The sequence below is a fragment of the Scyliorhinus canicula genome, chromosome 13 (genome assembly GCF_902713615.1).
Source record: "Scyliorhinus canicula chromosome 13, sScyCan1.1, whole genome shotgun sequence".
Classification (NCBI taxonomy): domain Eukaryota; kingdom Metazoa; phylum Chordata; class Chondrichthyes; order Carcharhiniformes; family Scyliorhinidae; genus Scyliorhinus; species Scyliorhinus canicula.
In genome coordinates, this window is record NC_052158.1 from 5794901 (window position 1) to 5821998 (window position 27098).

The following is a 27098-nucleotide window of genomic DNA, read 5'->3' on the forward strand; positions in this document are numbered from 1 at the left end:
ACCAATCTATAGCCTCGGCTATGCTGCCTGCAATATAAGTACATTCTTTCTGATATATGGGGTCCTAAACTCCACCCAGTCCTCCAGTTACAGACTCACCGAAATGTTGCATAATTACAGCAAGACTGGTTTAGTTTTGTGCTCCAACTCCCTTGAAATAAAGGCCAACATGCCATTTGCCACCCTAATGGCTTACTGAACTTACGTGTCAACCTGCTGCATTCCTTCTATGAATACACCCAAGTCTCTTTGCGCATAAAAACACACAAGGGTTAACGCCTTTTAAAAATGTTCAGCTCAGACCCGTTCACGATGGAAGGCTCCCTGAAGGAAATGAATTCACCAAGTCCGGTTATTCAACAATCCATTTCTGCTCATCGCAATTGCCTGTCCTGTTCTGAGATGTACTTATTGCCACTGGAACCAGCAGCAGCGACTGACAAGTGTCCCAATTAATACGGGACTGCCAATTTTCAACTCGGTTGGACCTGAGCAACCCTCCGAGATGTCCAACTTTTGGGAAATGCTGAGAAGCGATCAGAGGAAGGAGCTGTGCAGTCTCCACAAGGAGAAGGTGAAATTGTTTTGCAAAACGGACAATCAGCTCATCTGTGTTGTTTGCCAGAGTTCAAAAAGCCACCAAAACCACGGGTTGCTGCCACTGGAAGAAGCTGCTGAAGAGTTTAAGGTGAGGAGATACTGTGTGGAGGAACCTAACAAAATCGATCCTGATCACAATGGTGTTCATTAACTTGGGGTTGAGGCACGGCTGTCAATATTTAAGACATTTTTGATACTGTGTTTTTCCATTTACAGCATTACAGAGCCATTAGTAATAATAATAATAAGAATAATAGTCACTTATCGTCACAAGTAGGGTTCGATGAAGTTACTGTGAAAAGCCCCTCGTCGCCACATTCCGGCGCCTGTTCAGGGAGGCCGGTACGGGAATTGAACCCGTGCTGCTGGCCTTGTTCTGCATTACAAGCCCACTGTGCTAAACCAGCCCATTCTTTACTCAGAGTAGTAAGGGCATGGAATGCCCTGCCTACAACAGTAGTGGACTCGCCAATAAGCGCATTCAAATGGTCATTGGATAGGCATATGGACGATAAGGGAATATGTAGATGGGCTTTAGAGGGGTTTCACAGGTCGGTGAGGGTCGAAGGGCCTGTACTGCGCTGCAATGTTCTATGTTCTATGTTACATAGAATTTACAGTGCAGAAAGAGGCCATGCGGCCCATCGAGTCTGCACCGGCTCCCGGAAAGAGCACCCTACCCAAGGTTAACACCTCCACCCTATCCCCATAACCCAGCAACCCCACCCAACACTAAGGACAATTTTGGACACTAAGGAGAATTTATCACGGCCAATCCACCTAACCTGCACATCTTTGGACTGTGGGAGGAAACCGGAGCACCCGGAGGAAACCCACGCACACACGGGGAGGACGTGCAGACTCCGCACCGACAATGACCCAAACCGGAATCAAACCTGGGACCCTGGAGCTGTGAAGCGATTGTGCTATCCACAATGCTACCATGCTGCCCCTATTCTATTACTTCTATTATATTATTCTATTACTATGTTCTATTACTTGGGCTGTTAGTTGTATTATTGTTTACGGAGGCCAGGGATAAAACATGCAAGTGTTAGATTGATTAATGTAGACGAGCCCTTCAACTGCTTGTGCAGAATGATCCAGATCTGAAGCAGTTAATGTCAGCATGAATTGTTGTATCACCAACACCTCTCCAACAGCCTTTGGCAATATGGTAAAATAACCGGGATCATGAAACAGGCAGATTCCTTTTTTCGGGCATTTTCCGAAAGAACAGCTCTAATACAGGCAGCTTTAGCAGGAATGAGCAATTTGGAAGTGTGGGAAAATAAATGTATTTTGAATCCGTAAGGAGGTAGTGGGCATGATTCAACGTGCAAAATCAGAGTTTCATTGAAGGCACGTTTAGCATGGTCTGCCTCAGTGCCAGTAACGCCAAGAGCAACTCCGCTATCAAGCAGGACTCCGGTGAGAAACGCCCCAGCAAGGTCATACTTACCTCATTTCCTGAACAAACCAGCTCAGCTCGTCAGTGCAGGAAGAGATCAGGGGGGAGTTTAAAAACGGTAGCACAGTGGTTAGCACTGTTGCTTCATGGCTTCAGGGTCCCAGGTTCGATTCCCGGCTTGGGTCGCTGTCTGTGCGGAGTCTGCACGTTCTCCCCGTGTCTGCGTGGGTTTCCTCCGGGTGCTCCGGTTTCCTCCCATAGTCCAAAGATGTTCAGGTTAGGTGGATTGGCCATGATCAATTGCCCTTAGTGTTCAAAAAAAGGGTGAGGTGGGGTTACTGGGTTACGGGGATAGGACGGCGGCGTGGGCTTTCCAAGGTCCAGTGCAGACTCGATGGGCCGAATGGCCTCCTTCTGCACTGTAAATTCTATGATTCAATGATTTTATGATCTCTTGAGTCTCGTCAGATAACAAATCATGGCCTCCAGATTCCTCCCACTTCCCCAACTTACCTCTTAGGGGGTCCTGAAGCCCCACACCCCCTCCTGAGAGCAGGCCGCCACCAGGTCCAATCCTAGTGCAGGCACTCTGGCATCAGGGCACTTTGGCACTGCCAGCCTGGCACCCCGACAGTGCACCTACCAGGGTGACAGTGCCATGTTGGCAGTACCAAGCGGGGGTGCCAAGGTATGACCCTGCCCAGAGCTTGACTACCCGGGAGTCTCCGATGCCCTGGGAGACACTCCCAGGTGCCATTATGCCTGGTCCACGTTTGTGTGGCCCAGTGCTCAATGGCGGCATGGCGAGCTCTCCCAGTTCCAGGCGTTTCTTCTTGAGCCTCAGGAGAATCGTGACCCAACATGTTTAAATGAACCTAACAGCTCGCTTAAATACGTTAATCTGGATCTTGCCCCGCGAGGGTGAGTTCTGAAATGCAGTGTCTCATCAGATCTCATTAGATCCCGCGACACATTCCGGGAATCGTAAATCTTGCGAGGACGCCTCTCAGGAAATTTAGCGATCTTGTTGCGTCACCGAGATCTAATGAGATCTCCCATGTCACAAAACATTGTTGGTGTGGTGAACAGAGAAGACAGCCTGAGTTTATAGGGTGGCATAGACAGGCTGGTGAGATGGGCAGAACAGTGGCAAATGGAATTTAACCCTGTAAAAGTGCGAGGTAATGCATTTTGGGAGGACTGACGAAGCAAGGGAATATACAATGAAGAGTCGGATGCTCGGGAGTACAGAGGATCAGGGCAACCATGGTGTGCATGTCTATAGATCTCTGAAGGCAGCACAACAGGTCAATGAGGTGGTTAAGAAGGAAGACGTTATTCCCTGAGCAGAGAATAGAATTTAAACAGAATTTACAATGCAGAAGGAGGCCATTTGGCCCATCGAGTCTGCACCGGCTCTTGGAAAGAGCACCATACCCAAGGTCCACACCTCCACTCCATCCCCATAACCCAGTAGCCCCACCCAACACTAAGGGTAATTTTGGACACTAAGGGCAATTTATCATGGCCAATCCACCTAACCTGCACATCTTTGGACTGTGGGAGGAAACCGGAGCACCCGGAGGAAACCCACGCACACACGGGGAGGATGTGCAGACTCCGCACAGACAGTAACCCAAGCCGGGAATCGATCCTGGGACCCTGGAGCTGTGAGGCAAGTGTGCTAGCAACAATGCTAATGTGCTGCCCTGAGTATAAGAGCAGGGAGGTTTTCATGGCGCTTATTAGGCCCCAGCTGGAGTACTGTGTGCAGTCGTGGTCGCCACATTATAGGAAGGATGTGATTGTACTGGAGGGGGTGCAGAGGAGATTCACCAGGATGTTGCCTGGGATGGAGCATGTCAGCAATGGAGAGAGCCTGGTTAGGCCGGGGTTGTTCTCCTTGGAGCAGAGGCAGCTGTGGGGGAAGGAGAGGGGAGAGGCCTGATAGAGATGTACACAACAATGAGTGACTTTGGGGAGATGGGAAGAAACATTTCCCCTCAGTAGAGGAGTCAATAACCGGGGCATAGATTTAAATTCAGGGCAGGTGAGAGGGATTTGAGGAAAAGCTTTGACATTCACAGGGTGGTTGGAATCTGGAACTCACTGCCTGAAAAGGGTGGGAGAGGTGGGAACATTTAAGAAGCATTTAGATCAGCACTTAAAATGCCAGAGCATACAAGGCTACATTTGATTTGGTTTAGATTTATTCTCATGAGTACAGTGAAAAGTATTGTTTTGCATACAATCCAGACAGATCGTTTCATACATGAAAAACACAGAACATACATCAATACACAATGTAAATACATAGACACAGGATTTGGGTGAAGCATACAGAGTGTAATGTAGCAGAGAAGATGCTTGGAGAGATCAGTTCAGTCCATGACGGCCTTGCAGGAATCTGGTAACAGCGGGGAAGAAGCTGTTTTTGAGTCTGTTCGTGCGTGTTCTCAGACTTTTGTACCTCCTGCCCGATGGAAGAGGTTGGAAGAGAGAATAACCCGGGTGGGAGGGGTCTTTGATTATGCTGCCCACTTTCCCCAGGCAGCGGAAGGTGTAGACAGAGTCAATGGATGGGAAGCGGGTTCATGTGATGGACTGGGCTGTGTTCACGACTCTGTGTAATTTCTTTTCATCTTGGGCTGAGCAGTTGCCATACCAAGCTGTGATGCAGCCAGATAGGGTGCTTTCTATGGTGCATCTATAAAAATTAGTAAGAGTCAATGTGGACATCCTGAATTTCCTTAGTTTCCTCGGGAAGTATAGGCACTGTTGTGCTTTCTTGGTCACAGTAGCATCAAGTGGGTGGACTGAGACAGACTGTTGGTGCTGTGCACACCTCAGAATTTGAAGCTGTCAACCATCTCCACCTCGGCCCCGTTGATGTTGACAGGGGTGTGTACAGTACTTTGCTTCCTGAAGTCAATGACCAGCTCCTTAGTTTTGCTGATGTTCAGAGAGAGATTGTTGTCAAAACACCACACCACTAGGTTCTCTATCTCGCTCCTGTATTCTGACTCATCGTTGTTTGAATCTGGCCCACTACGGTCGTGTCATCAGCAAACTTGTACATGGAGTTGGAGCCACATTTTGCCACACAGCCGTGTTTGTATAGGGAGTATAGTAGGGGGCTAAGTACGCAGCCTTATGGGCCCAGGTATTTAGTACTATCGTGGAGGGGGTGTTGTTTAACATTGCTGGTTGTTGTCTATGGGTCAGGAAGTCAAGGATCCAATTGCAGATTGAGGAGTCAAGTCCTAGATTTTGGGACTTTATGAGCTTGGCTGGCATTATGGTGTTTAAGGCAGGGCTGTAGTCAATGACTAGGAATCTGATGTAGGAGTCCTTGTTGTCAAGATGCTCCAGGGTGAGTGTAGGGCCAGGGAGATGGCGTCTGCTGTGGACCGGTTGTGGTGGTATGCAAATTGCAGTGGATCAAGGCATTCTGGGAGAGTGGAGTTGATGTGCCTCATGACCGACCTCTCGAAGTACTTCATAATGATCAATGGCAAGGCAACTGGACAGTTGCTGTTGAGGCACATTGCCTGGTACTTCTTTGGCACGACTATCATAGTTTCTTTAACCTCGGAACAGAGTAGGGAGAGGTTGAAGATGTCCGTGAACGCACCCGCCAGTTGGCCCGTGCAGGATCTGACTGCACGACCAGGGACTCCGTCAGGACCCATTGCTTTCCAAGGGTTCACTTTCAAGAAGGCTGCCAAGTACTGGGAAATGGGATTAGAATAGATTAGGTCCCAATGGCCGGGAGAGACACCATGGACCGAAGGGTCTCGTTCTGTGATGTAAAACTCTATAACTATGATTAAACAAATCAGTCCAGCGGTAAAAGTGTTTTCATTATTATCAAAAGAGATCTAAAACTGGGGAAAACAATAGCATTTGCAACTTTTGCTGGTCTATGGGATTGCGATAGCATTATTGCAGGTCAGGGCAAGTCATGTTGACATGCATCCCCCTCAGGTCTCATACAGGCTATCGATCCCTGTAATCTCCCAGGTCGAATGAAACTTTTGATGCCCTTGTTAGCGTAGAACCTGTCTACATCTGTGAAAAATATTCATTGACCCTGCCTCCACTGCTCCCCGGGGAGGGGGGTGGGAGGAGAGAGTTCCAAAAATTCATCACTCTCTGAGAGGAAATACATTTCCCATCTTCGTCTTCAATGTGCGAGGCATTATTTTTCGTCCCCTGCATGATTGCTTACCAAAGAGAAGCAGTACAGGGTCAACAGCAGAATAAGTGAAACGATACTTCATTTCTCACCAGTTATTCCAGTCAACATATCCTCAATGTTAACTCCATACCTCAGACCACAGATTGGCTTGCAAAGCAAATGAAGATCAGATGGTTCCTATGGACAGCAGCTGATCCCTCATTCCAATTTTGCACCAGATAGCAATCTGCAAATGAACAAGAAGAGACCTCATAAAATTCTGGAGAGCTCCACATAGGGGCAGGAAGAGTCAATTCGGCCGCTAAATGTTTGCCCTACCATTCAATCAAATCCTGGCTGGTCTGGATCTTAACTCTCGTCAATTATTTGATTTTATGATCCTTAATGTCAAAAATCTATCCAACCCCATGATGACATTTTCATTGATCACCCAACCAGCTGCAACAGTCTTTTCATAAGTCAGTTCTAGATTAGACTGTTCGAGAAGAAGTGCTCCCTGACACCAGACCACTCCGACGATTCAGCTCCAATTTTAAGGTTATTCCCCCATGTTCTGGACTCCCCGCACCAGAGGAAGTTGCTCTGGCACTTGTGTGGCACGAATGAAGCTCTCCACCGACCCACTCAAATCCTTTATCAGCTAAACATCTGAGATGGAGGTGGTGGGGAAGTGGGATTGTCACTGAACTCGTCATTCAGTGAAACGCTCTGGGGCCCTGTGTTCAAATCCCACCACGACAGATGAAATTAAAATCTGGATTTAAAAGTCTAATGATGGTCGTGAAACTATTGTTGTTCAAAAGGAAAAATCTGGCTCACATGCCTGCATGTAAGCCCAGATCCACAGCGACGTGATGACTCTGCAATAGCCCAGCACACCACTCAGTCAAGGGCAATTAGGGCTGGGCAAACACTCAGTTTGGGTTCTGCCAGAGTCATTCAGCTCCCGACCTCATTACAGCCTTTGTTCAAATGTGGACAACAGAGCTGAATGCCAGAGGTGAGGAGGCAGTGGCTGCCCTTGACTTCAAGGCAGCATTCAACCGGGTATGGCATTGAGGAATCCTAGCTAAACTGGAGTCAATGGGAATCGGGGAAAACTCTCCACTGGTTGGAGTCATACCTGACACAAAGGAAGATGGTTGTGGTGGTTGGAGGTCAATTGTTGCAGCATCAGGACATCACTGCAGGAGTTCCTTAAGGCACAGCAGTTCCTCAGGGTAGTGTCCTGGGCCCAACTACCTTCAGCTCCTTCACCTTCCTTCCATCATAAGGTCAGTTGTGGGGCTGTTCGGTGATGACTGCACAATGTTCAGTCGCATTCGCAACTCCTCAGATAATGAAACAGCCCATGTCCAAATGCAGCAAGACCTGGACAATATCCAGGCTTGGGGCTGACAAGGGGCAAGTTACATTCGTGCCACACAAGTGCCAGGCAATGACCATCCCCTACAAGAGACGATTTAATCATCGCCCCTTGACATTCAATGGCATTACCATCACTGAACCCCCCCCCACTATCAACATCCTGGGGGTTACCGTTAACCACAAACTGAACTGGACAAGCCATATAAATACTCTGGCTATCAGAATAGGTTAGAGATTAAGAATCCTACGGCAAGTAACAGCTCCTGACTCCTCAAAGCCTGTCCACCATCTACAAGGCACAAGTCAGGAGTGAGATGGAAAACTTTCCACGTGTCTGGATGAGCTCAGCTCCAACACTGAAGAAGCTCAACACCATCCAGGACAAAGCAGCCCCGCTTGATTGGCGTCCCTTCCACAAACATTCACTCCCTCCACCTCCGATGGACAGTGTCAGCCGTGTGTACCATCGACAAGATTCACTGCAGGAACTCACCAAGGTTCCTCAGGCAGCACCTTCCAAACCCACGGCCACCACCATCTAGAAGGACAAGAGCAGCAGATACCTGGGTTCATCCCCAGCTGGAGGTTCCCCTCCAAGTCACTCCCCATCCTGACTGGGAAATATATCGGCCGTTCCTTCAGTGTGGCCGGGTCCAAATCCTGGAGCTCCCTCCCTAACAGCACGGTGGGTGTACCTACACCTCAGGGACTGCAGCGGCTTCAAGACGGCAGCTCAGCACCACCTTGTCAAGATGCAATTAGGGATGGACAATACATGCTGGTCTAGTCAGTGAGCCCCACATTCTGGAATTGAATTTTTAATTTGTTCTGGAAGGGCAGCAGTGCCCACATCCCAGTGAATAGAAAACAGTAACCTGTTCATGTTCTAGATTCAAGACAGTGAGAATTTCCATTGATTAAACCAAATGGAATTTAATTTTCAGGTATTTATGGTATGCTCATGTTAATTGATGTTATTTATTCAGGTGAAGATGCGAACCTTCCTGAAGCCCTTCCAGGACAAAAAGAAGGAATATAATACTGTCAAAAGTGAATATGAGAAAATATTAAACCACATTCAGGTACTTTTGATGTCACTCTTTCTTCTTTCTTTGAATAGTTCAATATTCAGTTCAAGGTTAGGTGGATTTATGGGCAGCGTGGTAACATAGTGGTTGGCACTTTTGCTTCACAGCTCCAGGGTCCCAGGTTCGATTCCCCGCTGGGTCACTGTCTGTGCGGAGTCTGCACGTTCTCCCCGTATCTGCGTGGGTTTCCTCCGGGTGCTCCGGTTTCCTCCCACAGTCCAAAGATGTGCAGGTGAGGTGGATTGGCCATGCTAAATTGTCCTTCGTCTCCAACAGCGTCAGGAGGGGTTATTGGGTTTGGGGGGATAGGGTGGAAGTGAGGTCGGCGCAGACGCGATGGGCCGAATGGCCTCCTTCTGCACTGTGTTCTATGTTCTATTCGTCACCAAAATAAAATATCACTTCAGCAAATCTTCCATTTTCTGGTAAAACCCGAGTTCAATACAATACAGCAACACAATCAGTTTTTTGAAATTAATTTAAAGGATGTGGGTATTGCTGAGGGCACAGGGCCGACCATATTGCCGTGGGTCTGGAGTCACATGTAGGCCAGACCAGGTAAGGATGGCAGATTTCCTTCCCTAAAGAGCTTAGTGAACCAGATGGGTTTTTACCACAATCGACAATGGTTTCATGGTCGTCATCAAACTTTTAATTCCAGATTTTATTGAACACAAATTCCACCACCTGCTCTGGTGGGATTTGAATCCGGGTCACTAGAGCATTTTCCTGGGTCTTTTAATTACTAGTTCAGCGACAGTACCCTGTCTCCCCGAAGAGAGGGTTTTACTCTTGCGGTGACACGGTGGCTCAGTGGTTAGCACTGCAGCCTCACAATGCCAGGGACCCGGGTTTAATTCCGGCCTTGGGTCACTGTGCGGAGTCTGCACGTTCTCCCCGTGTCTGCGTGGGTTTCCTCCGGGTGCTCCGGTTTCCTCCCAAAGGTGTGCAGGTTAGGCGGATTGGCCATGCTAAATTGCTCCTTTGTGTCCAAAAGTTAGGTAAGATTACAGGGACAGGGCAGAAGATTGGGCCCAGGTAAGGTGCTCTTTCAGAGGGTCGGTGTCGATTTGATGGGCCAAATGGGCTCCTTCTACACTGCAGGGATTATATGAATATTCTTGTGAAGAAAACTGTACAATGTTTTTGGAATGACCATTTATATTTATCAACCTCCGTCTTCTTTCTCAAGGACCAAGGCATAAATACAGAGAAAGAGATCAACGCCGAATTTGAGAAACTTCACCAGTTTCTCCGTGAGGAAGAGAAGATTGTGTTGGAAGGTCTGAAACTGGAGAAAGAGGAAAAGAGTCAGGAGATGAAGGAGAGGATTGAGAAGATAACGGAGGAAATCTCATCGCTTTCAGTCACTGTTCAGGACATTGAACAAGAGCTGAGGGAACAGGACAATTTCAAGTTTTTAACGGTAGCTCTTTATCTGCTTTGGTTTTCTTTGTCGTTTCCTTGACACCATGTCCGAGATCACGCTAAAAAAAACCTGAAACCTTGCCAGTAACAAGAACTGAAGGCTGTCAGATCTGCTGAGTATTGCCGGAATTTCCTGAATTGTTCGGAATACGTCCCCGCTGACTCCGACACGTCAACTGCCATTTCAAGCTCGAACGAGAGTTGATTGGCAGAAGGAGGTTTCCAGTCTCATGCGGGCCTATTACGATCCCGGACCAGATCCCAACAGTTGCTAGGATACCGGACAGAAACCCCAATATTTTATTTAAAAGCAATTTACTGCGGATGCATGAATCTGAAACGAAAGGGAAAACGCTGGAAAATCTCAGCAAGTCTGGAAACATCGGTAGGGAGAGAAAAGAGCTAATGTTTCGAGTCCGATGACTTTTTGTCAAAGGCTGCCCCCCTGTGACCAACCTCGCCACCCTCCCGGACCACCCCCCACCAGTCCCCGCTGCCCCCCGCTGAAGCCCCCTCTGTCAGTGGGACAGCCCCCTCCCTTGACTGTGGTGGCGTCCCCCCCAACTGAGTCCGCAGCCGCCACGCGATATCCCCGAGCGGTGCGAGCACGTGCGAGCGATCCCGTCAGGGACTCAGACCATTGGGGACGGAGCATCGGGGGAGAGCCTCAGGTGACATCCTAAGGCTATCCCGACGGTGTGCGGCGTACTCCCCGGGTATGGCATTTTTGAGGCGGTGGAGCATCGCAAAAATGGCGCCGCCCCTAATTCCGACGTAAACGTGGATTCTCCGGCCAATCGCCGAATGCGATTTTCGCATTGGCGATCGGAGAATCCAGCCCCATTTGAAGCGGCGACCCAATCTCTCACTGCAACAGGGGGTACCGGTGAGCAGAGGCCCCCTTTAGGCCCCTTATTCAACATGACTCGCAGTGCTGAGAAACACCTGGCTAAATGTACTCGCTGTGTTTCCTTCTAATTATCTGCTCCTCAGGGAACCCCCTTAATGTAAACATAAATACATGAGCCTAAATTTTTACAATGCTTTAATTGCACTTCTGGCTGCCTTGCAAACAGGATTTTCAAAAACACAACTGCAGCGGTCATACGCACCGTAACCCAGACTTTTAACGCTTACTGCACCAAATATATACACTATAATATATCTGAAATCCTCACGTTATAGCTTGAGAGGGCGCAACTCCACATAAAGTGTGGCTGACCAGGAGTCTCTCCTGCTCTTACCACCAGCCACTGGCATATTTGGAAGGATTTACAGGTTAACAATCAACCTGTTTGGCCACGTTTTGAATGCACCTTTCTTGGCTGTCAGGTCCGAGGGTTGGACTCGAACCTGGCATTTCTGGCTTAGAGCCAGAGACACTACCCGCTGCGCCACAAGACCTCCCAGTAACCAATGGTTCACCCCTCACTCTGAGATTGTGATCCCTAGTTCTATTCTCCCCAGCCAGGGCAAACATTCCCCCAACATGCACTCTGTCCAGCCAGTGGAATATTCTAGTCCAGCCAGTGGAATGTGTTATGGGCCAGGGTTTAGAGAACCCCAAAGTGTATCATGGAGTTCACCTGACCCACAACTTTTAATAGATTGTGGTATGGGGAGCACACGGCCCACTCTACAGAGGTGGTACAGCAGAAATGGAAAAGTATTTTTTAAAGCGAAACAATGTTTATTCTATGAACTCAAGTTAACCTTTTTAAAACAAACAGTGAATATCTTAGCAACCATCAATTCAAATACAAACCCCAAAGAATACAACACAAAGTAATCCTTAAGCTGTCCTTTTAACATCCATAAGACTTTAATAAAAAACTTTTAACAGAAGCACATCAGGTTAAAGTCACTACGGAGAGCAGTTATTAGTTTGAAATCACCAAAGGATCCATTTACAGTGTTTAGATTACAGAGCGAGAGAGACTCATACATCTTCTGGCTGTGACTGCAGCTATCCAGCTCTGAAAATGAAACTAAAACATACCCTGCAGCAAACAGCCTAAAATGAAAGTAAAAAGCTGACAGAGAGCCCAGCTCCACCCACTCTCTGACATCACTGATAAACACCCATTTCATAAAGGTACTCTCACATGACAAATGTTCTAGTCCATCAAGTGGAATGTTCTAGTCCATCCAGTGGAAGGTTCCAGTCCAGCCAGTGGAAGATTCTAGTCCAGCCAGTGGAAGATTCTAGTCCAGCCAGTGGAATGTTCTAGTCCAGCCAGTGGAATGTTCTAGTCCATCCAGTGGAAGGTTCCAGTCCAGCCAGTGGAATAGTCTAGTCCAGCCAGTGGAATGTTCTAGTCCAGCCAGTGGAATGTTCTAGTCCAGCCAGTACAATGTTCTAGTCCAGCCAGTGGAATAGTCTAGTCCAGCCAGTGGAAGGTTCTAGACCAACCAGTGGAAGGTTCTAGTCCAGCCAGTGGAATGTTCTAGTCCAGCCAGTGGAATATTCTAGTCCAGCCAGTGGAATGTTCTAGTCCAGCCAGTGGAATGTTCTAGTCCAGCCAGTGGAATATTCTAGTCCAGCCAGTGGAGGGTTCTAGTCCAGCCAGTGGAAGGTTCTAGTCCAGCCAGTGGAATGTTCTAGTCCAGCCAGTGGAATATTCTAGTCCAGCCAGTGGAAGGTTCTAGTCCAGCCAGTGGAATGTTCTAGTCCAGCCAGTGGAATATTCTAGTCCAGCCAGTGGAAGGTTCTAGTCCAGCCAGTGGAATGTTCTTGTCCAGCCAGTGGAAGGTTCTAGTCCAGCGAGTGGAATATTCCAGTCCAGCCAGTGGAATGTTCTAGTCCAGCCAGTGGAATGTTCTAGTCCAGCCAGTGGAATGTTCTAGTCCAGCCAGTGGAATGTTCTAGTCCAGCCAGTGGAATGTTCTAGTCCAGCCAGTGGAATGTTCTAGTCCAGCCAGTGGAATGTTCTAGTCCAGCCAGTGGAATGTTCTAGTCCAGCCAGTGGATTTTTCCAGGCCAGCCATTGGCACGCATCACCACAGGATGGATGGGAACATTTGGAGAGTCTTGTGCTCTCCAAGTGCTCCCGCCCCTCTACTACTGGGAAGGGCAGGAAAATCCTAGCCCTCCTATTATGGTACCTGAACCAGACCGCAATTCATATTGAGACCCCAACTATTTTTCAATTTGTAAAAGGCACCTTCACTCCAGGAGCAATTCCACTGACGAGTGTTAAAGGAAACTTTATTATTCAAACAGAATTTATCCCATTGATGTCCAAGAAAAAAAATGCCTTTTAATTAATAGTTAAACAGTTCCATAAAAATAATGTAAGGCCTTTGATTTACTTTCCATTTACTTCTCAACTTTCAACAAAGTAAAATAAACATACAGGTCAAATGCCATTTATTAATAAAGTTACCACTCAGTGGATTACAGATACCTGGGATCACCCCCACCTGGAGGTTCCTCTCCAAGTCACTCCCCATCCTGACTGGGAAATATATCGGCCGTTCCTTCAGTGTCGCCGGGTCCAAATTCTGGAGCTCCCTCCCTAACAGCACGGTGGGTGTACCTACACCTCAGGGACTGCAGCAGCTTCAAGACGGCAGCTCAGCACCACCTTCCCAAGGGTCAATTGGAGATGGACAACACATATTGACCTAGCCATTTGTGGCCACTCTCCAAAATTTCCCGTCCCGCCCACGACCATGCCTGCCCTGACTGGCCGGGAAAATCCTATCCTTTGATGAATTAATGAAATAAATGAAGGTTATACAGAGTTGGCAGTGTCCCCCAATTGTACTATGTGGGGGTAGGGCTTGCAATCCTCAATAACCATATCTGCATTTTACCTGAATGGTTTAATCCAGGCAGCCACACCCACTAGTTCAGCTGGTGGTGCAGGTTTGACGAGTGATCAGAGAAAGCCGGGTGTGACCGTGAGTCAGACAAAGACAGGAATGAAAGCTGAGAGCGGTCCCTGAGGATTTCACTCCAATCCAATTTAGCTCACCAGGCTAAATCGCTGGCTTTTAAAGCAGACCAAGCAGGCCAGCAGCACGGTTCGATTCCTGTACCAGCCTCCCCGGACAGGCGCCGGAATGTGGCGACTAGGGGCTTTTCACAGTAACTTCATTGAAGCCTACTTGTGACAATAAGCGATTTTCATTTTCACAAGTACAGATTCTTGCTTCCTGCCTGGATGAAGCCAAAACCTGGAGGACAGATGAGAAATACTGAGCATGGCACTGTGATACAGGAGGCGGATCAAGTCGGGGGATTGGGTGGAAGCGTTGTGGTGTGCTTGTGGGGCGGGGGGAGAGGAGAGGTGCGGGAAAAGGAATGTTGTGATACAAAGGATCAGTTATAGTCAGGAGGATGTCCCCGAGCTGTAGGTTACAGATGGTTTGGACCCTGCTTGGTACCAGGGGTGAGGATATCTCCTCGTGGCTGGGGACATGAAAATGGATTTGGGGATTGAATGTTTGGCTGGCAAAGTGATGTGGACAAAGCAGAGGCTCGGATATTCCCCTCCTATCCGCGGTGAGGACCGCCATGGGGGAGGGGGGGGGGGGGGGGTGAAACATTTGGCGGACCAGCAAAAGGATCATCGACATCCGGCAGGAAATTCTGATCCCAAATAGGGAGGGACTGGAAAATCCCAACCAGGATTTTTAAAACTTATTGGACACTGGACACGACTGGAGGGGCTGGTTTAGCACAGTGAGCTAAACAGCTGGCTTGTAATGCAGAACAAGGCCAGCAGCGCGGGTTCAATTCCCGTCCCAGCCTCCCCGAACAGGCGACGGAATGTGGCGACTAGGGGCTTTTCACAGTAACTTCACTGAAGCCTACTTGTGGCAATACGCGATTATTATTACTTGCAGCATCTCTGGGAACAAAATGCCTTTAGTTTTAACTGCGACCTTTTATCCCCCCCATGTCATCTCAGTCACACATGGCCTTGAACTTCTGCGAATCTCTCTCTGCCCCTTCTTGTCCCACTCTGCCCGACATTTTTACCCAACTCGCCACCCTGTCCGACCCTCTTGACTGTTCCGGAACCACTCACTGCCAGTCCGTACATATGTGCCCAAAGTCAAGGGCCTTTCGCTGGACCCTCATGTCGTCCGTCCCGCTCACCAGGATTCCTGAGGCAGGCGCGATGGAAAATCCCACCCTACAAAAGAGTTTAATACGGAAGACATAGAGCAGATATTTCGACCTGTGGGCAAGACCAGAGCTGGGGATGAATATCCAGATAAATGAAGTGCATGGTATTGTTGTATTTATGGTGATGGGGGAGGGGAGATCGTACTTAAATCAGCACTTAAAGTGGGGGGGTGGGCATGGGACGGGCAGGGGAGGGGGGGGCATGGGGACGGGCAGGGGTGGGGGGGCATGGGGACGGGCAGGGGAGGGGGGGCATGGGGACGGGCAGGGGGAGGGGGGGGGGGGGTGACGGACCAGAAGGACATATTGTTGGAATTCAATCAAGGAGGGTAGGAAGAGGCTCATTCGGAGCAGAAACACTAGCATGGACCTATTGGGCTGGATGCCTGTTTGTCCGCTCTAAATATTTTCTAATACCTCATGGGATGTGGATCTGTGAATTTTGTCGTGCCACAGGATTGAGTCATTTATAACATACTGACTGTGCAGAGAGGACAAGGGCAGCCATCTTCCATATATTATGTAGATTTGCATCACACAAACAGCACAGCAACAGACCATTCAGCCCAACCAATCCACCCGGGCGTTGAAACTCCAGCCAAACCTGCTCACATTTTTCCTGACCCACATCTATCGGCTCTATTTCCCCGACATAGATTCTCTTTAAATATCCAATAAGCAATTATTTTTTATTTTTTATTCGGGAGGGTTTAAACTAATTTGGCAGGGGAATGGGAACCGGATCTGTAGTCCAGCAACTAAGGTAGACGATAGTCAGGACGCCAAAGCACATAGTGATGCAGTGGGGAAGGTAACAATGACAAAGGAGAGTACTTGCAGGCAAGGAGATGGGTTGAAGTGTGTATACTTTAATGCAAGAAGCATCAGGATAACTTGGTTGAACTTAAGGCATGGATCTGTACTTGGGACTACGATGTGGTGGCCATCACAGAAACTTGGATAGAAGAGGGGCAGAAATGGTTGTTGGAGGTCCCTGGTTATAGATGTTTCAACAAGATTAGGGAGGATGGTAAAAGAGGTGGGGGGGTGGCATTGTTAATTAGAGATAGTATAACAGCTGCAGAAAGGCAGTTCGAGGGGGATGTGCCTACTGAGGTAATATGGGTTGAAGTTAGAAATAGGAAAGGAGCAGTCACCTTGTTGGGAGTTTTCTATAGGCCCCCCAATAGCAGCAGAGATGTGGAGGAACAGATTGGGAAACAGATTTTGGAAAGGTGCAGAAGTCACAGGGTAGTAGTCATGGGCGACTTCAACTTCCCAAACATTGAGTGGAAACTCTTTAGATCAAATAGTTTGGATGGGGTAGTGTTTGTACAGTGTGTCCAGGAAGCTTTTTTAACACAATATGTAGATTGTCCGACCAGAGGGGAGGCCATATTGGATTTAGTACTTGGTAATGAACCAGGGCAGGTGATAGATTTGTTAGTGGGGGAGCATTTTGGAGGTAGTGACCACAATTCTGTGACTTTCACTTTAGTATTAAATACAATGCTGTCAGACAAGAATTGAAGTGCAGAAGTTGGGAACATAGGCTGTCAGGGAAGGACACAAGTGAAATGTGGAACTTATTCAAGGAACAGGTACTGCATGTCTTTGATATGTATGTCCCTGTCAGGCAGGGAAGAGATGGTCGAGTGAGGGAACCATGGTTGACAAGAGAGGTTGAATGTCTTGTTAAGAGGAAGAAGGAGACTTATGTAAGGCTGAAGAAACAAGGTTCAGACAGGGCGCTGGAGGGATACAAGATAGCCAGGAGGGAACTGAAGAAAGGGATTAGGAGAGCTAAGAGAGGGCATGAAAAATGTTTGGCGGGTAGGATCAAGGAAAACCCCAAGGCCTTTTACACATATGTGAGAAATATGAGAATGACTAGAGCGAGGGTAGGTCCGATTAAGGACAGTAGCGGGAGATTGTGTATTGAGTCTGAAGAGATAGGAGAGGTCTTGAACAAGTATTTTTCTTCAGTATTTACAAACGAGAGGGGCCATATTGTTGGAGAGGACAGCGTGAAGCAGACTGATAAGCTTGAGGAGATACTTGTCAGGAAGGAAGATGTGTTGCGCGTTTTGAAAAACTTGAGGATAGACAAGTCCCCCGGGCCTGACGGGATATATCCAAGGATTCTATGGGAAGCAAGAAATGAAATTGCAGAGCCGTTGGCAATGATCTTTTCGTCCTCGCTGTCAACAGGGATGGTACCAGAGGATTGGAGAGTGGCGAATGTCGTGCCCCTGTTCAAAAAAGGGAATAGGGATAACCCTGGGAATTACAGGCCAGTTAGTCTTACTTCGGTGGTAGGCAAAGTAATGGAAAGGGTACTGAGGGATAGGATTTCTGAGCATCTGGAAAGGCATTGCTTGATTAGGGATAGTCAGCACAGATTTGTGAGGGGTAGGTCTTGCCTTACAAGTCTTATTGAATTCTTTGAGGAGGTGACCAAGCATGTGGATGAAGGTAAAGCAGTGGATGTAGTGTACATGGATTTTAGTAAGGCATTTGATAAGTTTCCCCATGGTAGGCTTATGCAGAAAGTAAGGAGGCATGGGATAGTGGGAAATTTGGCCAGTTGGATAACAAACTGGCTAACCGATAGAAGACAGAGAGTTGTGGTGGATGGCAAATATTCAGCCTGGAGCCCAGTTATCAGTGGCGTACCGCAGGGATCAGTTCTGGGTCCTCTGCTGTTTGTGATTTTCATTAACGACTTGGATGAGGGAGTTGAAGGGTGGGTCAGTAAATTTGCAGATGATACGAAGATTGGTGGAGTTGTGGATAGTGAGGAGGGCAGTTGTCGGCTTCAAAGAGACCTAGATAGAATGCAGAGCTGGGCTGAGAAGTGGCAGATGGAGTTTAACCCTGACAAGTGTGAGGTTGTCCATTTTGGAAGGACAAATCTGAATGCGGAATACAGGGTTAATGGTAGGGTTCTTGGCAATGTGGAGGAGCAGAGAGATCTTGGGGTCTATGTTCATAGTTCTTTGAAAGTTGCCACTCAAGTGGATAGAGCTGTGAAGAAGGCCTATGGTGTGCTAGCGTTCATTAGCAGAGGGATTGAATTTAAGAGCCGTGAGGTGATGATGCAGCTGTACAAAACCTTGGTCAGGCCACATTTGGAGTACTGTGTGCAGTTCTGGTCACCTCATTTTAGGAAGGATGTGGAAGCTTTGGAAAAGGTGCAAAGGAGATTTACCAGGATGTTGCCTGGAATGGAGAGTAGGTCATACGAGGAAAGGTTGAGGGTGCTAGGCCTTTTCTCATTAGAACGGAGAAGGATGAGGGGCGACTTGATAGAGGTTTATAAGATGATCGGGGAATAGATAGAGTAGACAGTCAGAGACTTTTTCCCCGGGTGGAACACACCATTACAAGGGGACATAAATTTAAGATAAATGGTGGAAGATATAGAGGGGATGTCAGAGGTAGGTTCTTTACCCAGAGAGTAGTGGGGGCATGGAATACACTGCCTGTGGTAGTAGTTGAGTCGGAAAATTTATGGACCTTCAAGCGGCTAGTGGATAGGTACTTGGATTAGGGTAGAATAAGGGAGTGTAGGTTAACTTCTTAAGGGCAGCACGGTAGCATTGTGGATAGCACAATTGCTTCACAGCTCCAGGGTCCCAAGTTCGATTTCGACATGGGTCACTGTCTGTGTGGAGTCTGCACATCCTCCCCGTGACTGCGTGGGTTTCCTCCGAGTACTCCGGTTTCCTCCCACAGTCCAAAGATGTGCAGGTTGGGTGGATTGGCCATGAAAAATTGTCCAAAATTCTATGATTAACCTAGGACAAAAGTTCGGCGCAACATCGTGGGCCGAAGGGCCTGTTCTGTGCTGTATTTCTCTATTCTCTATTCTCTATTCTATTTTTTTAAATTTAGAGAACCCAATTCATTTTTTCCAATTAAGGGGCAATTTAGCCTGGCCAATCCATCGACCTTGCACATCTTTGGGTTGTGGGGGCGAAACCCACGCAAACGCGGGGAGAATGTGCAAACTCCGCACGGAAAATGACCCAAGCCGGGAATCAAACCTGGGACCCTGGCGCGGTAAGTCAACAGTGCTAACCACTGTGCTACCGTGCAATTATCCGGGTGCAATATCCATGTGCAATTCACTTTAATCACTCCCTGTGATAGTGAGTTCCAGATTTTGCCCGAATTCCCTGAGCCATTTCTGTTACTTTTTTGTAATAAACTGTCCTCTCCAAAAACATTAATGATTGATCTTTGGAACTTTATTTGAAGCCTACTTACGACAATAAGCGATTTTCATTTAATTTAATTTCATTTCTTGCTCCACAGAAAATTCTGGAAACAAAGGAAAGGTAATATTGACCCCCTTGATTTGATTTTAATTTCTAACATATTTCTCGGCCAGCCTGGAATGATCCAACACTGACCTTTACCTCCTGTTTCAGACTGAAGCGAACTCTCCCAGAGCCACAGAAGGTTTACCCTTTAATAAATGTGGGGAAGTACATTGGCTCACTGCAGTACAGAGTGTGGAAAAAGATGCTGACGGTGATTAATACAGGTGGGTGTGAGCTTCCTGACCCCAGCTATTAAACCACGCTCTCTATTAGAGTCATAGAGTTTTACAGCATGGAAAGATGCCTTTTGGCCCATTGCGCACGTGCCGACTCTCAAGCATTTAACAATTCAAATCCTTTATTCCAGCATGGTCCGTAGCCTTGTATGCTGAGGTATTTCAAGTGCTAAATTCAAGAGCTCCATTAGTAGAATGGACTGGTCTCTTTCCAATAAATATATAATGGTATCTGTAACTGATTAGATTTTACTTCAGTTGGTTTTCTGTTAAAATACATCATTGTCAGGTCCGCTTCCACTTGTCAGTGTGTACTGAATAATTGCCCAGGCCCCAAAATCCCAGTGGGGGTATCAATGTGTCATTTCAGATGTTTAAATTGCAATTGTTAACACATGTCCTTTGAAAACAATTAGCTGATTCTGCCTCTCGTATCCCTGGTGTCCAGTGTTATTGAAAACATGGAGGACATTGAACACTTAACAGATTCGATTGCTGAACGTAATCAATCACTGACTGACCCTGAGCTTTCACAAAACCAGCCTCCAGTAAAAGCAGCTGCATTTTGCAGTTTTAAATGTAGCTCGCTCCTGTCCCTGACATTCCTGTCTGCTCCTACCTAAGCTGCCTCCCTATTCGAGCAGGAAATAGTATTGGAACCGACTCACTATATGGGAATCCCCAAGACTCCAGGATTTGGGACAGGGTCAGGAAAACATCCATGGAGCAGCTGGAAGTTCAACTGATGCTACTTCTGCCCTGAATGGAAGGCTGGTTTGTGATGCAGAGCGAGGACAACAGGTTCAATCCCCGTACTGGCTGAGGTTATTCTTGAAGGCCCTGCCTTCTCAACCTTGCCCCTGGCCTGAGGTGTGTCGATCCTCAGGTTAAATCACCACCAGTCAGCTCTCTCCTTCAAAAGGGGAAAGTAGCCTATGGTCATCTGGGACTATGACAACTTTACTTTAATCTTCAGTTCACTCACCTGTCTGTGTCGACTTCAACACAAGGTCAATCCAGTTTTTCAGGGCGAGGTATAGGCCAAACTGATAGCTAACTGGACATGCTCTGTCCCCTTTTCTCCTAAGAAGGTTGTTTGTTTCCCACACATTTTGAAGAGTTTGCAGTAGATAAGTACAAAGAACAAAGAACAGTACGGCACAGGAACAGGCCCTTTGGCCCTCTAAGCCTGCGCCAACCATGCGGCCCACCTAACCTGTAACCTTCTACACTTCCGGCATCCATATCCCTCTATTCCTATCCAGACGTAGCAGTAGACCGCATAAGATCAAGAAGATTGAGGATCACTGATTGGGTGACATTTAATCTTGGACCACTGTCACTTGAAATCATAATATTTGTACTTAATTAATGGAACAAAAAGTTCCTGTCTGTTCCTGTGCTGTACTTTTCTTTGTTCTTTGTTCTTTGTGGGGGCGGAACCCACGCAAACACGGAGAGAATGTGCAAACCCCACACGGACAGTGACCCAGGGCCGGGATTCGAACCCGGGTCCTCAGCGCCGTAGGCAGCACGGTAGCACAGTGATTAGCACAATTGCTTCACAGCTCCAGGGTCCAAGGTTTGATTCCCCGCTGGGTCACTGTCTGCGCGGAGTCTGCACGTTCTCCCCGTTTCTGCGTGGGTTTCCTCCGGGCGCTCCGGTTTCCTCCAAAGATGTGCAGGTTAGGTGGATTGGCCGTGCTAAATTGCCCCTTAGTATCCAAAATTACCCTTAGTATTGGGTGGGGTTACTGGGTTATTGGGTGGGGGTGTGGGCTTGGGTAGGGTGCTCTTTCCAAGAGCCGGTGCAGACTTGATGGGCCGAATGGCCTCCTTCCGCACTGTAAATTCTATGAACCATTGTGCCACCTGCCGCCCCCATTGTTAGAATTTTGATGCTAGACTTTTTATTGAATTCAAATTTCACCATCTGCCTCGGTGGGATTTGAACCCACGTCCCCAGAGCAGACCCCTGGGTCTCTGGATTGCTAGTCCCTGCAGTAGAAAATACCACACCCCCCCGGAAAAAGCTGAACTGAGCTTGTGTTGGTCTACACAAATTTCCTTTTGTCAATACTGAATTTCTGTTCATCTTAGACTTAAATGTTTGGGCGTTCATATTCGAACCCTGATATTTTGCTGGCTCAGATCCATTCCTTGATTCACTGTGATGTAGCAAACCCTCAGAAATAGACAGAGCTGCTGAGTGTTGCAATATTTCAGCTATTATTCCTGAGTTTCCACACCCTCAGTAATTAGCTGTGACGGTAATATATTTTACGATAAGGAGCCCAAATGGTGAAATCCAGTCTTCAAAACTCTATCCATGTGTCAGAGTGGAAAAGTCACCCACTATTACATTTTTACACCATACTTGAATACATAACAAACACTCCAATCGCTGTGAACAATGCTGTCTTTTGAAATCATCCTCCCACACGCATTCAGAAAAGTAGCACAGGACAAAAGGAAGTGTTGTTGAGTAGTGCATAAATTATGCAAATTTCACACAGGCCACATTTTCATGATTTATGGTTGACGAGGAAAAATGCTCTTGGTTCTGCTGCTCCATGTAATTTTCCTGCTGAAATCAACAAACATAATCTGCAGTTTTCCCTCAGAGAATAGTCCATGGAATATTTCATGTCTCAAACGCTTTGGTCAGAATTCTTTGCTGCCCCACAAGGGGGGTTCCAAGGCGGAAGGGGGGGGGGGGAAGGGAAGGGGGAAGCATACAATTACATGGGTGGGATTCCCTATGGGATCCCACCTACTCCAACCCAGACTCAACTTCAAGGTAGGGCAGACATAGCCTTCGATGGGAAGTCCATCCATGTCCCTCCCAATTGCACACAAACTATCTCTCTCTCTATCACACACAATGTCATGCATGGCGTGTGTTTCTTATACCTGCACACTGTGTCTCTCTCTCTCTAACACAGTGGCTCTTTCACATATGCCTTGTCTCATTTGCGCACACTGTGCCTCCCATGCACGCATACTCACCTTTTCACGCACACATTGTGCTTCACTCGTTTAAGCTCTGTGTCTCCCGGAAAAGGGGAATTCGGACAGAGTAGAACAGGATTTAATCTGGGCCTTCTCACCCTAACACCTTCCCCCCCTCACATGCTGCAACCACTCCCACCCGCACTCCAAACCTACCTCTGATCGACCTTCCTCAGCCTCTCTACAGGGTGTGACCATCAGATAAAACCTTCCCTTGGAATAACCTTTGTGTGCTGCTTAACTCTTCCCTCGGGAATTCATTTCTAATTCTGGTTCTTTGCAGATTATGCGGATGGCAGGAAAGAGGTAGTTTTAGATTAGTTATATTTCTATTCTTAAATATTAGGAATAAGATATAGATTTAAGTGAGTTTAATTTAGTATTTCTAAATAAGGAAGGGTAAATTCATAGTTCGATTCATGTAAGACAAAGTTGCTTGTATGCATGTGGGTTTGGTCAGTCAAGGAGTGCTTCAGTGGGCTTAGAGAGAGTTATGGCGTGAAAGTAAACAAGCTTGGAGATATAAAAAGCCATTGCTTAGCAACCAGGGGCAGTAGGATCTTTGTGATTGTGTGTTTTAACTGAATTAATAGCAGTTGGTTGAGAGGGAACATCACTCTCAGCTTTGCTGGAAGGAAAGCCATACCATGGAGTAATGGTTAAGAAAACCAGTGCAGAGAGCTGAAGGGCCGCTAGTTAAGGAAACTAGCGGTGTTCTAGCCTCTACAGAGGTCAAAGTGTAAGGGCCATACGATTCTCCATGACCTCCACAGAACATGTAATGGGAGTGGGACATCCCCTTAACTAGGGGAACTCTCACTTATAAATAAACCTGCACCCAGGTTGGGGAGGGACACCCTTCAGGGCGTGGAGACTTACTGTATACCAAATAGACCTAGTTATTGTTTATTACCTGCATTGTTCATGCGTTCTACTTTGGCGGATTCTACAATAAATGAAGAGATTTTCCAAGAAGTCTGGAGTTAAAGGAACAGAGGAAATAAGTACAAGGACAGGAAACTGTTCAGTAAAGTCACAGAAATGTGAAAAGGAATTGGATTGTGAGAGGTCAGAAAGATATCTGAAGTAGTTTTTAAAAAAAATAATTTTTATTGAAATTTTTTTACAAAATATGTAACAACAAACAGTAACAAACAACAATAAAACAACTTAATAAGCATAACACCCCCAAGATCGTAGCAACGCATATATCGAGCCCCCCCCCCACATCCCCAAACCCAGTAAACAACAAGAGAACTTGAAAATATATTAAATTAAATAAACATAGTCAACACCCGCCCCCCCCCCCCGCCTTTTTCCCCCCCTCCCCCCTGGGTTGCTGCTGCTGCTGACCTAGTTCCCTATCGCTGAGCCAGAAAGTCGATGAAAGGCTGCCACCGCCTAAAGAACCCTTGCACTGATCCTCTCAGGGCGAATTTGACCTTCTCCAGCTTATTAAAACCCGCCATGTCATTGATCCAGGTCTCCACGCTTGGGGGCCTCGCATCCTTCCACTGCAGCAAGATCCTCCGCCGGGCTACTAGGGACGCAAAGGCCAAATCACCGGCCTCTCTCGCCTCCTGCACTCCCGGCTCCATCACAACCCCAAAAAATCGCGTGGCCCCAGCCTGTCTTGACCTGGGATCCTACCACCCTCGACACCGTCCTCGCCACCCCCTTCCTGAACTCCTCCAGTGCCGGGCATGCCCAGAACATATGGGCATGGTTCGCTGGACTCCCCGAACACTTGACGCACCTGTCTTCGCCCCCAAAGAACCTACTCATCCTAGACCTGGACATGTGGGCTCGGTGCAGCACTTTGAATTGGATGAGGCTAAGCTGCGCACATGAGGAGAAGAGTTAACCCTCTCCAGGGCATCTGCCCAAGTCCCGTCCTCGATCTGCTCCCCCCGCTCCCCCCACTTAGCCTTTAGCTCCTCTACTGACTCCTCCTCCATCTCCTGCATTACCTTGTAGATATCAGATACCTTCCCATCCACGACCCCCAAAAGCACCCTGTCCATCACCCCCCTCGCGGGCAGTATCTGAAGTAGATTTAAGGTTTGTGAGATCTCACTACAGTTTATGAGACATTATTTGAAATAATTGTGAAATTAGGTGGCTGGATCTCCAAGTTTGCGTAAAAGCCTTTCAGACTAAGGAAGCATAGATTTACATAGAATTTACATAGAATTTATATAGATTTACATAGATTTACATAGAATTTACAATGCAGAAGGAGGCCATTCAGCCCATAGAGTCTGCATCGGCCCTTGGAAAGAGCAGCATACCTAAGCCTACACCACCCTATCCCCGTAAACCAGTGACACCACGCAACCTTTTTAGACACTAAGGGCAATTTATCATGGCCAATCCACCTAACCTGCACATCTTTGGACTTATGGGAGGAAACCGGAGCACCCGGAGGAAACCCACGCAGACACGGGGAGAACGTGCAGACTCCGCACAGACAGTGACCCAGCGGGGAATCGAACCTGGGACCCTGGAGCTGTGGAGCAACTGTGCTGACTACGAGAGCTGCCGCGCCGCTCAAGCCTGAAAGGATAATTGGAAAACCTGAAGCTGGATTCCTTATGGAAACAGTGGAGCAGAAGCTTTGTTTGAATGGATAAGTGGAAAACCTGAAGTGAATTTTTATTGCAAGCGCCTTATGGAAGGCATTGTTTGTAGGAAGATTTTAAAGCGTGTCTTTTTGGGAATAGAGTTTGAAAACATTCATGTGACAATCATCTGGGGGGGGACTGTGAACAGAAATCTATGGACAATCGGTTGAGTGGCATCAGCCATTTGGTTTCCGAGTGGGGAGGTTTACCTTTGAAAACTATAATTTGAGAAGCGAAGGGGGGAATAAAGGAGTTTGTATTATGATCAAACTTTTCATGTTTAAAAATTGTTTTCCTTGATGTTAAAAACAGCCTTGAGCCTCTATTGCCCACATAAATGTTATAACCTTCTGAGCAACGGTTCCACACTGTAATCTTCCCTTCTAGTAGCGACATTAAACGGATCATAACACCAACCACTAACCAGCTGTGAAAGTTACAGTGAGAGTGAGTAACATTTTATCCGTGTCCATCTGTTCCCAGCTCCAGTGACCTTCGACCCTAATACAGCCCATCCGAAGCTTCTCCTGTCTGAGGACCTGAGCACCGTGAGAGAGGGCGAGGCACGACAGCAGCTCCTCGATAGTCCGGAGAGATTTGTTCGCCACGCCTGTGTCCTGGGATCAGAGGGATTCACATCAGGGAAACATTCCTGGGAGGTGGAGGTGGGAAACAAGACTGAGTGGATTGTGGGCGTGGCCAAGGAATCCATCAACAGGAAGGCGATTTTCACCCTGAATCCAGGTAACGGATTCTGGACAGTGAGACTGAAAGAAGAGAAAAGTGCCTTGACTAGAGCCAAATCCTTAAAACACTCCAAGCTGAATGTGAAGCCAAGAAAGATTCAAGTGTATCTGGATTATGATGGAGGGAAGGTTTCCTTTTATAACTCGGATAACAAGTCCCATATCTACACTTTCACTGGAACATTCACTGAGAAACTCTATCCTTATTTCAGTTTATCTGTTACTGATGGGGGTAAAAACACAGATCCGCTGAAAATTTGTCCCCGGACAGTAACAATCCAGGACAATGAGGGTTTTATCCCTTTATCCAAACAAAAGAGTTTCTAAAAACCCAATAGCACTGATAATCACAATAAATCTCCACAGTCTTGCTAAATCCCAATAACACCAATAATCACCGATAAATACACAGTGAGTCTGGGCAAATACTAGCCAAAAGCACAACAATAATTGAATATTACCAATGCTGTTACTCAATGGCAGGAGTTTGAGTGTTAAATCCTGTACATAGAACATACAGTGCGGAAGGAGGCCATTCGGCCCATCGAGTCTGCACCAACCCAGTTAAGCCCTCACTTCCACCCTATCCCCGTAACCCAATAACACCTCCTAACCTTTTTGGACACTAAGGGCAATTTATCATGGCCAATCCACCTAACCTGCACGTCTATCGGGACTTGCGGCAGGAAACCGGAGCACCCGGAGGAAACTCAAGCACACACGGGGAGAACGTGCAGACTCCATCCAGACAGTGTCCCAGCAGGGAATCGAACCTGGGACCCTGGTACTCTGAAGCCCACAGTGCTAGCTACTGTGCTGCCCCGTAGGAAAATAAAGATCTGCGTTAACACTTTCTCATAATCAGAGTGTGGGAAAGGACAGGGAACATAACTTCTGAGACACACTGGCAATCATG

The 27098-nt window shown here is 47.4% G+C and overlaps 1 protein-coding gene across 1 annotated transcript; it reads left to right on the forward strand.

Annotated features, from left to right (window-relative positions):
• Nucleotides 1-283: 283 nt before the first annotated feature.
• On the forward strand, nt 284-26699 carry LOC119975841 (zinc-binding protein A33-like). Its single transcript, XM_038815722.1, has 6 exons — nt 284-688; nt 8567-8662; nt 9861-10094; nt 19557-19579; nt 19673-19788; nt 25920-26699. The coding sequence occupies exons 1-6, from the start codon at nt 506-508 to the stop codon at nt 26507-26509; spliced, it is 1242 nt and encodes a 413-aa protein (XP_038671650.1). The 5' UTR covers nt 284-505; the 3' UTR covers nt 26510-26699.
• The last annotated feature ends 399 nt before the right edge of the window (nt 26700-27098 follow it).

Excerpts from the sequence above, each read along its gene's own strand:
- LOC119975841 (XM_038815722.1), top strand. The coding sequence starts at position 506 with ATGTCCAACTTTTGGGAAATGCTGAGAAGCGATCAGAGGAAGGAGCTG. Across the intron at positions 10,095-19,556 it reads ACAATTTCAAGTTTTTAACG|AAAATTCTGGAAACAAAGGA; the intron begins GTAGCTCTTTAT and ends CTTGCTCCACAG. Across the intron at positions 19,789-25,919 it reads GCTGACGGTGATTAATACAG|CTCCAGTGACCTTCGACCCT; the intron begins GTGGGTGTGAGC and ends ATCTGTTCCCAG.